The 15,301-nt window shown below is 34.6% G+C and overlaps 1 protein-coding gene across 1 annotated transcript in view; it reads right to left on the bottom strand.

The window, feature by feature from the left end:
• Window positions 1-14,914, bottom strand: part of LOC144969710 (uncharacterized) — a 54,449-nt gene extending 39,535 nt beyond the window's left edge. The window contains exons 1-7 of the mRNA XM_078908897.1: window positions 14,646-14,914; window positions 10,028-10,196; window positions 8,159-8,271; window positions 6,034-6,174; window positions 4,026-4,169; window positions 2,502-2,637; window positions 412-579 (exon numbers count right to left, since the gene is read on the bottom strand). Of these exons, the coding sequence (XP_078765023.1) occupies window positions 412-579; window positions 2,502-2,637; window positions 4,026-4,169; window positions 6,034-6,174; window positions 8,159-8,271; window positions 10,028-10,159 (834 nt within the window). The 5' untranslated portion in view covers window positions 10,160-10,196; window positions 14,646-14,914. The remainder of the gene's footprint in view (window positions 1-411; window positions 580-2,501; window positions 2,638-4,025; window positions 4,170-6,033; window positions 6,175-8,158; window positions 8,272-10,027; window positions 10,197-14,645) is intronic.
• Between the last annotated feature and the right edge of the window lie 387 nt (window positions 14,915-15,301).

Here is a 15,301-nt window from a genome sequence, read left to right as displayed (position 1 = left end):
TGAAAATATTGTTAATCTGAAGCAATAATAAAAAATGCTTCATCAAGCCTTTGTTTGGTTTTATTGTAGAAAAGCTCCAAAAAGTTAGTTTTCTGGTAATAAAAATCGTTTCATTACTGTCAAGTTAAATGTCAGCAATTAATGAGCAAACGTGTACTTATTTGCACTTCCGATAACCGACGCAACTGTGGGCTTTGTCTAAGCATTATTATAATGAACAATATTTTGCAGTGGCTTGAAAGTATTTTCATTACAACAATGAGCCAATAAAAATTAGGGTTGTCAGATTTGCAAACAAGGAGATGTTGGTTATGATATATACATTATATGACATGTGATGTGGCAATGGGTTTTAGAGCACTCTGCACTTTCATCTATGAACAAATCCTAACAAAGAAATGTTAACGTTACCTGTATTGGAATGGAAGACAGACTATCAGATGGAGTTTTCCTAGCACCGTTGTTGCCTAAAGTGATTGAGGTTTGTGGAAAATCTTCGATGGTCAAGGCTACAGCATAATGCCCTCCGGGGTTAAAAGTGTTGAGTGTTGTGGAATTGAAGTAGAGTGTACAAGTATTCTGAGGAATACGTTTTTGTAATTGTTTAAAATATATTTAAACTAGTACCAGCATATAGAGAAAATGCGTTTTCCACTGGCCCAAGACCACTGAAGTCCTTTTATTGTATCAATTTTAAATCACAACGCTTATTGATAATATGAAACAAAATTAAAAACATCCATTTGTTTACATGGCAGATACGTTAGATTGTCTATTGTCTACAAAATGTTAATATAAATTGTCTCAATAATTCTGAAGTTACTACATAATCTGCAACAAATTGTAAATCGCAATGTCAACCTGGTATTATGTCAAAATGAGCCAAATATGGGAAAGTGCGTTTGAATGTAAAATTTGACAAGAATTGGGATTTCTCTTGTTTCCGTGGTTTGTATTTTATAACTTCTGAAACAACTTTCCTAAATAAAAGCACTTAATTTAATGCAAATTATAACAATCAAACTATAGCCTCAATATTCAGGTCCACTCATATACAATATCGAATTAAGACTGTTGGCTACACATCAATATTCATATAAAGTTAAGCTTGCCTAAGCGATTACTTTTTCTACACACGGTACTATAGACCTATGCTCTGTGATTTTCTTGCTTTTTCTCAATATTTTTGACATCATTATAGATTACTTTTCTAAAGAGACCGCTTTGCGGAATTAAAACTTCCATTTAACATTGTCATTGAAGATGTCTGAAGAAAATTCCATTACTTTCATTGAATTTTGTTTTCCATGATTTGTTTATATGATTTAAATTACAATGCTTTATCCTCTTTTAACTCACTCAATCCAAGAGATTTTTGCTACTTTGTTTTTAATTCGAAAAATGTATTAAAAATGAGCATGTATTATATAGTTTTATTCAACTGCCATTAACATGTAAAAATTAAAAACATTAGCTTTGATACTACGCCTATAATTTTTCTCAGAAAAAAATGTAATAAATAGGCATGGGGTAAAAGTAACCCGGGTAAACAACGGATATAGTCGGTGTTAGGGTTGAGTGAGTTAATCACAATCACTCGCCTATTGCGTTCAATTTATCAGTGATCTAAAATAAATAACGATTTGGACAACTCTGAGAATGAGTGATAAAATGCACATATACACGCAGATCTACATGGGTGTATCCATGTTCACATTTGCATTCTGGCCAATTCGACTGACACGGAGTAATTGATTAATCCAGCAGGAATCCAAATTAGGTAAAACGTGTAACACAGGCTATATTATAACCCTAATAAAAAGCTGATATGTATATGTTAATGTGGTTCAATAATATGACCAATGGGAGCGATCTATTTAGGTTTTCGTCTAACCGAGTCATCAATTACATGATATGTTTCTGTCATACAATTGGATGCTTCTTGATAATTGTAAACACTGATTTATTTACGAAAGTTGTAAACATGCCCATGGCCGACAGGCTCAATGCAATAGAAACAGAGATTAACTCAAACTCTACGGGTTTTACGCGGGACCCACAACAACTATTGCATTAGGTGAATTATCTTTCGTATTGCGATCTATCCGGCTAAAAAAGTGAGATTTTATATAGGGTAATATCCACTAAACGTGCTCAAAGCGCTTTAAAAAGAGTCCCCGACCGACAGCAACACGTAACATGCAGAAGAGACCTGACGCCTGTTAGGCCATATTACAATTTTTCCGACCGAGACAACGCTGTTAATGGCCAGTTACTCATTTTACACTTGAGTACGGCGAGAGAATGCAAGTAATTAGCCTTTTCCAAGAACTCAACAATGCGCCGAACGATCCGAAAGAGAGTGTCATACAACAAAACCACATAACTGGTTACTTATTATGTTCAACGTCACTTGACTTTTAGTTTCATACTTGTACAACAACACTGGAAAAGACATTATCAACTAGCAGTCTTACCTAAAATGATTCATAACACCTCACCTCATCTAAATAAGCCCCTGGCAGTGCATTACAGACAGTCTCACACTCCTTGCCAGTGGCCCATTGACATCGGACCTTATCTCCATCGGGATCTATGATGGGGATATGAAGCTCGTGATGACAGTTGTACTGATTGCTGTCAAAAGTTTAAAAAAAGTTTGTTTATTTGCTAGAGATTAGTCAATGTGATGCTACTCTATTAGTCTCATCGTAGCTACTAATCGCCAGTAAGTTCGCGGATTCTATCCCCCATCGCCGCGAAATTTTTATTCTCTATTGTTTTCTGGCACTTTCCTACCCACTTCATTTTTTGTTATTATGAACATGTTTGCTCCACTCACTTTTCTGAATTAATATTCACCGCAAACACCGGAGCTTACTCAATGTCTCAAACGTTTCTATGTTATATATTTTTGTTGAGAATATGGCTATTAAGCGTACAAATGCTTGCTTACAAACTTCGTGGCGGTTGTGTCTTAAACCCATGACCTCAAGAAGTTGGGGAGAGTGGTTCAAGATAGACACAGAGTTTGATGCTACTTTTTTTTTTTGGAGTGGTAGATAGCTCTGGCAGTAGCGCTACTCTCTTATCGGCCAGGCTGAGTTGTCCTTCCAATAAAGTCGCTGATTCGAGCCCCCATCGCCGAGAAATTTTTATTCTCTATGGTCTTCCGGCAGTTTCCTACTCACTGCGTTTCTTGTTATTACCAAACCCTTACTGAAAGCAATGGAAATAGCAGCCATGTCCTGACAAAAGTCATACATTGAAGCAACGTAAAATCGGCCATGGCAGTTGTAGGGTTATGTCGAAATGATCATAAATAGGATATTAACGAGTTTTGAAGTTTGAGAAATTAAATTACTCTTCTAAATTGGTGTATTTTTGATAAAGAAAAAAATTTATATTATGAGTTTGAAATATAGTTCTGACTGCCAGGTTTACCCAACCTAATACCGTGTCGAGACGATTTGTCACCTATATAGCTTACAAGCATAGCTGCCAGTTCAATGAACATGATGATTAGTCGATCAGCTCAAAGTGTATTGTTCAAATGTTGAACAATATTTGAACTTAATTTTTATAGTCTTAATATACCTTATTTTCTGCATTTAATGTCCTATATATTTCGCGCGCCTATCGTAAAATTATTTCCAATGTTAAGAACGGAAAATGGTTAATATACATTTTAAGAAATTGATTGTATTCAAAATAATGAGAGGAACCACTAACTGATATCGATTCAATCCAAGTACTCCGACCTCATTGTCATACTCGCTGACACAGAATCCATGTGATAAAAATGATAGCGTCTGTTATTCGATGAGATTTGCCGGAACAAATTTGATTTTTCGATAAAATCATGACGATGTCTAATCAATCTCATGATACACGAAAATCATCTTCTGATAACTGAAAACACCATGCAAAAAATGGTGTCGACTGGTCCTGTGATTTCGAAACCTTAGTGTTACTAAAAATCCAATTTACCAAATATATGATAAAATAAGTGAATGGTGACTTACTGATAAAGAGGCCTGCTTAACGAGACAGGGCTTCTGTTGATTTGTCCCGTGTCACTTCTTTTTCTAAGATCCACTATGGTAAAGATATTCCATTGGCCATTCCCCTTATTTCCGTCCAGCTGCATCCACGCATTTCCACTGTAGCTGAAAAAATAGCGAAAAAAAATCAAATAAAGGGGGACTGCAGAATGCTTTCGGCTCTTTTTACAATTTTATCTATTATTTCTCTATCCCCGGCAGTGATGGCCCCATCTCAGCAACTGAATCCAAATGTTATAACACTTTGTACTATTGACAAATAGAACATATCTATTAAGGATTTCTTTTGTAATTTTAAAAAGAATTTAGTTTTCTGAGGAAAAATAATCTAGAACTAAGTTTTAAATAACTATTATTTACAGGCAAATAGAAGTTCAGCTTGTCAATAGTAAATCCCAGATATCAACAATTTCTAGAAATTGATTCTCCATTTTTAGGGGCACTTTGTGATTTTTGTTAGTCGAAAATCAATTATCATCTCTTTTGTGTTTTGAACATTAAGTAATAGAAACTTATCCTTGCACCTTAATAATGCAGAGCACAACCAGTCAGTAAGCGAATAAAGCGGCAAAGATGGAAACTGATCGGACACATGCTCCGACGAGAAGAAAATATTCCAGCACAAACCGCGATGGACGATTACTTCAGACAAGGAGTCAAATACAGAGGGCGTGCACCAACTTTACTTCCAACAACATGGAATCAAGATCTCAAAAATATCAAATATATTTAGAAACAACAACTGAAGAACTGATTTCAACAACACAAGGAAACATTCCATTGCCTCAGCACCTCAACACAAATGATGACCTTCAAAATCTAAGTACACTTGAACTGGACAGAGATTTATGGAAATATATTACTAACTGGGTACTAGGAACAGACTGACACACTCAAAGTAACGCAAAAAGTGTTCACGGCAAACGTCCATGGAGACAGTGCAGCCATATTCATTTATTCATTCATTATTTATTAGTGAGGTGGGCTGGAAATGTATATGGCGACATTGTAACAACCTGGAAACGAGGAAAAACTGGTGGATGGTCAGCAGACTAGGGCTTGTCTGATGGAGACCGTTCAGGTCAATCGAAACAAATGATGCGTGGCGTATTCGCGCCTCAGTCGGGCTTCATAGAAGGAGAGAGTGTTTGTATTCCATAGGAGAGTGACTCCAATGGAAGGTGCCATTCACACTTTACCAGGTGGTTGGACACACATGGTTTTGCCGATGTCGAAGACTTTCTTGGTTTTATCCACAGGTCTTATGAGAGCACAGATACCGCAACAGCCGCTTTTATTGGTTAATTGCCCCATATTGTGTGATGTGTAAACAATGATAGGATGAACCGTGAATAGAGATTGGTGATAATGGACAACCTGAAGCCTGGATCTCTTTTTATTTTATCTGTTGTGTTATCAGAGAAAACTGCTGCTGGCCCACAGCGCAATTTGATCATAAATGTTTATGTGATATTAAATAAGATAATCAACCTTCATGGGAGATTACCAAAATGTTTAGATTTTCCGGAGAATGATGAAAAAAACAAACAAAAAAAGACACCTACAAACAAATCCCCCCCCTAAAAAAAAAAACAACAAAAAAAAAAACAAAAAACAAAACAAAAAAAACAAACAAACAAACAAACAAAACTAACAAAAACAAAAATCAAACGTACAAACAAGCAAAACAAAGCAAAAGCAACAAAAAAAATCCCCAAAAAACAAAACAAAACAAAACACAAACAAACTTCTAAATCAGATTACCAGTAATGAACTTTGCAGAAAATTTTAGTTATTATACTGTTTTGTCATTATGATTACATATATTACGTTTGTCTTTTCGGGTCGGTTAGTCATAATCTAGTTTGAGAGAATAATACATTACCCCGAGTGCTCTTCATGTTAATTCTTTTGTTAACCATGAAGAATAACAATTTATATTCCAGAAATGTACAAATGAAAGACACACCCGACTTGGAAAGGACCGTCGTTAGGGAACGTATAAGTAAATGAATTTTGTCCCTGCTCCCAGTCGTCAATCTGGTTGGCATCCATGCAGTAGTATGCAATCGAACTCAAGGCAACCACGGACGGACATCCTTGTTGGCATCTGAAATATAAGTGGTATTAATTCGCCTTTTATTTTCTAAATGGAAAAATAATGGATCTCGTAATAGCAAACTGATTCTATAGTTTAAATCTATCTGTCTCACAGTATTATAAATTTTACTCTTGCAAACCACTTATTATAAACCACTGTTTATTATGATAATAATAATAGTAATAATAATAATAATAATAATAATAATAATAATAATAATAATAATAATAATAATAATATATATTATTCATCATCATCATTTATTATTATTATTATTATTATTATTATTATTATTATTATTATATTATTATTATTATTATTATTTTATTATTATTATTATTATTATTATTATTATTATTATTATTATTATTATTATTATTATTATTATTATTATTATTATTATTATTATTATCATTATTGTTGTTACTATTATTATTATTTTTTTTTATTATCATTATCACTATTTCACAGAATTGCGATAAAAAGCCTTTAATGGGATATATTCGACTGCTTTATCCCTTATCATAAGATTATCATCAACGTCGTCATCGTCACCATTATCATAATCATCATCATCATCATCCTTATCACCATCATCAGCAAAATAAAAATACTAATGATATTCATCAACATCAAAATCATTATCACCATCATCATCATCATCATCATCATCATCATCATCATCATCATCATCATCATCATCATCATCATCATCATCATCATCATCATCATCATCATCATCATCATCATCATCATTCTTTATGGTTGCTGTTATTGCTCTAATTTTTATCATCTTCACCATTAATGTTGTTATATCTTGTTAATTTGTGTCCAAACACACGCCACTCTTTTTATCTTTACACGAGGATCAGTCTAATTAACAGAACAATTATTGTTAACAACGTTACTACCAGATTATCTCATTTGTCTGAATTGTTTCATTCATCCTGTTTTATTGATAAAGGGGAAACCCGAAACGTCTATTTTATCTGTTTTTGCAAATTGTATTGCAGCTTACACTTAATTTAACACTGTTAGTTAGTTCTTCGAGCTCTCGAGCAGCTACATTTACATTGTACCTAATAGGGTAAACTTTGTACCTTCCCACTTCATCACTTTCACCAGCTTTATTAAGCTTAAGTTGTATTTATGAATCCTGGTACCTCTAGTGGATACGCGTGGCAATCTATTAACAATTGATGTACTTTACTTTATGTATTTTACTATTATCTTATATTATGAGCCCCAGGTTGTTCAATCAACATACAGTGCCTTTGAAAATTACATCAGTTTTCATATATTTTATTTAAAAGATTCAAAGGAATGTTTCATTGGTTTAATTATCATTAAAATAAAAGATAATAACAAGCTTTGTAACGCTCGAACTAATCAATTGGTAGAATACCTACTTGCATCAGAAGTGAATCAACTGGCTTCCATTTCGGACTGAGTTGAGATTGTCGTTCATTTCGACCTGTTTGTTCACTTACTACATAGTTATTATTTGCATTTTATTATTTACTATTATTATTAATTTATTTTTTCATTATTTTAATATTTGGATCTTGTTTGCATTGTGTATATTAATTAATCGAAACTCTCGAATGATTAAAGTTTGAGATGTCAAATTATACTCCGAATATTGACTATGACACTTATTTGTGAATTAGATGTATAACACTCAATATTATCATATCAACAATGAATGTTATTTATATAATTTTGATAAATTGTATCTATGCATGGAAGTTTCACAGAGCATTTAAAGATTAAAAATGCCTAACCTATTCGTTCTTAAACGATACGATACGATATTGATTAACTGGTTCCGTTACATTTTGTGGAACGTATTCTGAAACAAACTAGAGTCCTTTCAGAAGAGTTGCAATAAGTTGTACGTAGCTGTTTGTATAACATTACGGAAACTGGCATTATTTTTCATTCAATATATATCAGGGATCTATGGGGTACGCTTAAAACGTATAATACTCACTTCCATTCTTGATTCCCTCCAATCATGGCATTGTTTACAAACTGACCAAGTTTAGATGGAACACATCCGGGACCTTTGCCATAGGTCCATCCTAGTTTAAATGTAAATTCCACCTAGGGATTGACGATTAAATGTCATGAAATGTTAAAGATTCATTTCAATATATACAAAGAAGGGTTCGGTTTGGTGTTTTGAATGGCAAATTCCAAAATCTTGATAATCCCCAAAATTCCTGGCTACGCTGCTGTTAATTATGTTTTAAACTTGAGACAGAAGTTTCGGGTTTGAGACTTTTGACAAAGGGTAATTCGATTGATATTTGAATAAAAGTAGCAGAATAAGAAAAAAAATTGGGGTCATAATACGACAGTAAAGTCTGCTCCCTTAGCATTGAGTCAAGTGATAGTTATGCTAAGGTCCCTTTGACCAACATCGCTCCCTTTTGTTATAAAGCTGTCATTAATTGTAAGTTAATAATCATTGTTTATGTAAGCATTACAAAAAAATGGAGGGACAAGAAGAGCATATGAAATATACAAAGATAATAGTCTCATATTAGGAAGGGTTAGTCTCACCTAATAAATCACACGTTATAAAGTGGAATATCACATTTAATTATGATACATTTTCCAAGCAGATTAATGTTTTTCCCTCTGTGACAGATTGAAAATAAAAGGAATTTTCAAAGCCGTTTCCTAAATTTAAAAAAAAATGAAAAGTGATAGAGAACAAAACTAAAAAGTCCGCCCCTAATAAAAAAGACCAAACAATCAGTGAGTAGTTGTTAATTCGTTTTTGAGATTTTGAAAAATAAATTGTTCTAATACTGATTAAGAACAGTACTACGTGCAATTTTTCTGGGCAATAGCAATGATTGAAATATGTAATTGAAAGTTATGAAAGTCATTTACAGCAAACAAATGTCCCATTCCATGCGTTCTTGTACAAACCAACTTAAATTTGATTAAAATATCTTAGAAATCTTTTTAAACACATTAAAACGTGTTACAAATGATTATTTCTTTGATTATTGGTAACTAGACGTCTAGATTCCTACAATAAAAAAAATTGTACAATCAAAATGTGCCGACTAGGTTAAAATAAACAACTGGGTATCTACAAAGGATTATATGATGCCATAAATACATATTGGGGGTACCAATAGTTCGGTTGGAAGAGCACTTGCTTCAACCGCAAAGGGACCAAGATCGATCCCGGATGCAGTCGAGATTTTTTTCTGACCCCCCCCCCCTTGTCCACCCAGCAGTAATTGGGTAGTTGGGTCTCTTAGATCTGGCGGAAAGTACTTTGCGATAGACTAGCGCCCTATCCAAAGGGTAGCAAGTAATTACTATTGTCCATTTCCCGCTATAGAAACTGGAATAAACTCCGGCTCTATGGGCCGAATGGTCTGAAGGACTACTTTAAAAAAAATACAGATTATCAAATGAAATCAGATAAAATGCAAACAAGGGATTTGGGATAATCAAATAAATAACATTCCTCAATCAGATGCGGATAATCATCTTTATTCGTTGCATCAAATTGTAAATACAATAAATAGTTAAAGCCAGCTGTCGGCTAGTATGAAATAATGACGTATAATAGACAGAAAAGTAGCCACCATAATTATTTACCTCAAAATCTATGCATTGATAAGTCTGAGTGAATTAGTCTAGAAGAAGAAAAAGAAGAAGAAGAAGAAGAAGAAGAAGAAGAAGAAGAGATAGATTAACAGGATGAGGAGGAAGAGGAGGAGGAGGAGCAGGAAGAGGAGGAGGAGTATATGATGATGATGATGATGATGATGATGATGATGATGATGATGATGATGATGATGATGATGAGGAGGAGGAGGAGGATAATTACCGTTCTACCCCCGGTTGGCCTCCAGCTGATCGTTCCTCCGCGGAAGTGTGTGGCATTCACACTACATGACGTAAAAATGAGTATAATCGTCACCAGCAATAATATGTATTTGATGATGAAGTCGCCTGCCATTCGTCTTGAGAAAATTTCCAGAGCCGAGTTGTGTTTTCTTTGAGTTAAATGAAGTGAAAGAAAAGAAGTTTGGATTGAATTTGCATTTTAAAATCTGATAATGTGTGATTTTGCAAATTTTTGTGACTCATTAAAGGACGCTTAATGTTATCATTTATATTTATATTGTAGACTTGGATGGCATCACTTTAGCTGATAATGGAAAGGCTCTTTGACTTTGAGTCCATTTTTAAGAGACGTTCCATTCGACTCTGACTGCCATCAGCTTAGTCCAACAGAGTCAAAAATAGGCCCATGGAGCCGGGGTTTATCCCGGTTTCTGCAGCGTGAAACGGACAACAGCAATTGCTTGTTATCCTTTTAGGTAGTCTATCGCAAAGTAATTTCCGCCAGATCTATCAATCTACGTGGAAATATAGACAAGCGTTTCAAAACGAGAACTTCTGTTGTTTCAAAAGGCACGAAGCACAGACACAAAGTCAAGAATAGAAAACCATGTAATATTTAAACATGTGTTTGTTGACTAAGCTTATAATATCTTACAGGGAAATTATTGAGATAGCTGGTCCATAAATCAAATAACAACAGACTTATACAACTATAATAAATCTATTAAATGTCGTTAGGAACCATATTGGTGGTTATAAATTGGAATATAAGATATAAATAAATGTTAAGGAAAATAAGGTCAAAATAAGCCGTTTACAGAGGATTGATCGCATCAATAGTACATCAATGGAATTATGATATAGAAAACACAATTGTAAGTTGATTCAAATAACAAATTATAAGTATTGTTAAATTTCATAGCAGCATCATTGATAATATGTAGATTATAATGTAATCAATTACAACATAAAGAAAGCATAAATCAAATGAAATAATGATTAATCATCAAGTAATCATTATTCTAAAAATACCATAACACCATTTGACGTAATGAAATTTATGTTAAATATCAAATTAATAGACAGTTTCTATTAAAATGACATTGTAATTTGACACATACCCAATGTTGGGCAAAATATGACAAACACGGTTGATGACGATCGCAAGTTTCACCTCTTAAATAACCAACACTTTAGTGCTGCTTTAAATATAAGTTAGGACTGGTGTCTTTTAAGATAAATGAACTGTGTCTATTATTTACTCGTTGACAGACGAGGACTTCTAGGGCTCTTTTGTTTACAGATTCTCCAGGATAAGTGAAATTATTGTTTAATCAGCGTTAATTTATTCTGTTTTAAGCAGGAAATAATAATTCCATATATGTCCTCATACGTTATTAGAACGAATTATTCAATATGGATTACCCACGACAGATAGAAGAATGTTACCACTTAGCCATGCTTCGCGGGCGAATCATGTCATTATGTTATCAAACAGCAACAATGCATTTGGGATATAGGTGACATTGTGTGATAACACAAATAAGGAGAGGATTTGAGTGTAGGTTGTTTTTTTTTGTACAAAACATCCTGTTCGATATAAGTCGTTGTATAGAGATGAATTGATAATACATGATGCAACGATCTTATCCAAACAAACAATTTATAAATGGGTTAAAGGCTATAATTTAGACTTCCTTACACACTATAAAAATAGAGATTGGTAATTCATTCTCTACCCAACGAAGAGACTAATAAAATCAGTTCATTTTCTGAGATTCCGTTTAATAACAATACAGTGTTATTTTTAATATTGACACATTTCAGGTTTGAATAGCTATGTAAGATTCATTAAACGGTTTTTTTTTGCCATATGTGCAGAATTTATTCAAGTTTTGATTGAAAAAAGTTTTAACACTTTGCGTCTTTTGGTAGCCTCAGCTATGACATCATCAGTAGAAATGGGTAATTTTGACATACATCGTAATTTACAGTGTGTTATGGATCGGCCGAGATGGTCCAATTTTCCTGGCCTCCAAGATCACCTGACCTGACACTACTTGGCTTTTTAAAAATGGAAATATGTTAATATCAGAGTGTTTAGAGCCCCCAGGAAAGACACGTGTCACTTGAATACAAAAATAAGAGAAACCGTTGGCTCTGTCACATTACTCATGCTGCAAAAGACGTGGTACGACCTGGAGAGAGTCTGAGCTGAGTCGTTATATTTGAGGGCTCGTCGAAGGTTGGACAACAATAATAATCGCAACCTTTAAAAAGGTGAGGTATATTTATTGAAAATTGTGATTCGTATTATGATTGGAATTGGATATCGAGATGTCAGAATTGTTGGCGAGGTATGGAAAGGAGGCAGACATGATGAAATTATCAGCGGAGGAGAGAAAAGTGTTAATAAGAGAAAGACTAAATGAGGAAAGACAAATCGAAATGGAAACGTTGAAGTTAGGACAAGAAGCAAAGATGAAAAGGGAGACAGAGAGATTGAAGCTTGAACACGCAAAGATAGAAGCAGAGAAAGGGAAAGGGAAAGATAGAATGCAGCATGAATTGGAAATGGCTAGACGTTCCTCCTCTTCTTCGTCTGTCAACATGATAGGACAACCGGTATCTAAACTACCACAAATTCTACCATTCGGAGACGGCAAAGATGATCTAGATAGTTGCTTACTTCGTTTTGAGCGGTTCGCAGAAACTACCTTGGCCCATATATCTATCACCGCTATTGTCAGGATGTGCGTTGAACTGCTATAGTCGATTATCAACGGTAGATGCACAAGATTACGATACCGTAAAGAAAGCGCTACAGATGAGATATAACTTGACAGAAGACGGCTACCGAGAGAAATCTTGCCAAGACATACCGGAGGACGGAGAAAATGCATTTATGTTCATCACCCGAATGAAAACGTATCTGGAGAAATGGGTCGACCTAGCCAAGATTGAGAAAGATTATGACAGTTTGAGAGACCTGTTCATCAAAGGATTCCCTGACTTCGGACTTAGATGCATACGAGATGGAAGTCGGTTTGGACGAATTCAATCCCTCGAGCGGGCCGGGACATCAATTCCTCGAAACTGAGGGAGAAGTTGCCAGGTTTTTCCACCACAAGAGGAGACACTAGGTGGCTGCGAATCGACTCCGCCGGAGAACGGCAAAATCGCTTCATCAGTGGGGACTTTCCACCTGTCCAAAATGTACCCGTTGTGGTAACTAGCCCGAAACCGCATAGCATCAAATTGAACGGTGTGTTGTGACGAAGCTTCCGGGTGGTTTGCGACGGTGTACGAGTGCGGTACGGAATTTGCTGATTGGGTCGATCGTCATAACATAGTGTGAGCACCATTAGAAGCTGCTGCCTTTAGGAACAGTCATCGGGAGGCTTAAGCGTGCTTAATGCGTGATTGAGTTCGAAGTAGATAGACATAATCCAAAGATTTCCATGAATCAAATTTCAAGTCATTTCCCTTTGTTGGTTAGTCATAATGGCAAAAAACCACGCGATGTTGTTCCATCGTTGCCAGTCGTTGCAGTGCTTGTTTTGTTTTTTGTTTAGTTTAGTGTCTTATTTTTCCCCCGTTAATTCTACATTAATTATAGATTTCATCTGCTAAAAATGGATAAAAACACTCAATTTGAAAAGCATGAAGTAATTTGTCATAGTGGAAAATGTTGGTGTTGAGGAGGATCTGTCTTATTTTGGTAAAAATAATTTAATAATTGAGATTTGATTGTAGCCAGTGTTTAGGCATAATAGTATGTAGCACTTTCCATTGTTTGTTTTTGTTTGCCCGTGTGTAGCCTGTAAGTGCGTTAGTGTATATGAATGTGTGTCTGAGTGTATTTTGTGTGTTCGTATGCGTCTGCCTTTCTCTCTATAGCTCACTCGCCTTCTTTCCATCTGTCTTTCTCAATTTTACATCTATAATGACTCGATTGGTTATAGGGGATGGATAACAATGATTAACAATGAGAATAAGAGACAGGGTTGTCACAGTCTTGTCTTGTTACATTTGCAATGTTAGATCGGAATTCATCCCAGTTTCTAAAGCGTAACAGAAATGGCATTTTGGGTCTTACACTCAACTACCTAATCATTGTTATATGCACAGAGAAAACGGGAAAAATTGGGTTTAATTAGGTAACTTCCGTGGACAGAATGCTTGAGATGACAGGCCCCTTTCCAGAATAAACTTTGGGGAAAAATTCTAGTATCAGATTATCAATGCTCATAAAGTTAAAAACAAGAAGACTATCGAATTTCATCAAACTTCCAAAATACAAAATAACTCCATACAATTATAAATGAAGGAACAGAAACAAAACAAATAAAGAAAACAAATAAAGACAAACAAACAAAATTTTATTTAAAAATCCTAAATTAAAAAAAAAACAAACAAATCAAAAAAAGAACCTAGAAAGAAAAGAAAAAAATGACAAAAACACCACCCCCCCCCAAGCAAAATAAAACAACAACAACAAAAAACAAACAACCAAAACAAAACTCCCAGAAAACCCCCAAAAATAAATAAACAAAACAAAACAAAACAAGAAAAGAAAGAATAAATAAAACACTCACATTAATATATAGACACCACCGCCAAGAGTTGAAAATCAGCCTGAGTGAATCCCACCCTGATAGATATATTATTTTAATCCTGGCAAATCACATGTCATCGTGGTTCGATGTCACGATCGGCACACGGGTCCCGATCATTAGATCGTTACTTGTCAATTTTCTCTGAGTTTAAACAGTTCATAATTCTCTTCTCATATCAAAACTCATACTGGGTTTCTCCATTCCCATCAACCAATGGAATAGGACTGATCTGATAAGCAACCTGTACTGAAAAGCGAGGTTGTCAGAAACTTAGTGCAATATGGAAACCGTATTGAAATAACTATCATTGACTATCTATTGAGATACGAAGACCAATAGCAGTGGAATTTGGAATCAGGCGTGGCAAGTGAGCATTACCATTGCTGTCTTACAATGACAAAACACTCGATTATAAATATTGGGCCATAAAAGATTCACTTCTTACACCGATAGATTAAGATGGCATAAACACATTTATGAAAAAGAACATTGGTAGAATTATTTATAAATCCTAAAGCACTGCAATGGACTGAATTAATGATTTGACGACAAATCAAACATTGATAACACACGTGACGATGTCTTATCAAAGGTTGATTTGTCCTCAATTTGACTTACTAATCCCCATTTATTTT

Source organism: Berghia stephanieae, chromosome 1 (genome assembly GCF_034508935.2).
Source record: "Berghia stephanieae isolate SIO BIC M18660-M18661 chromosome 1, UCSD_Bste_1.3, whole genome shotgun sequence".
Taxonomy (NCBI): Eukaryota; Metazoa; Mollusca; class Gastropoda; order Nudibranchia; family Aeolidiidae; genus Berghia; species Berghia stephanieae.
This window is presented reverse-complemented; position numbering and strand designations above follow the sequence as displayed.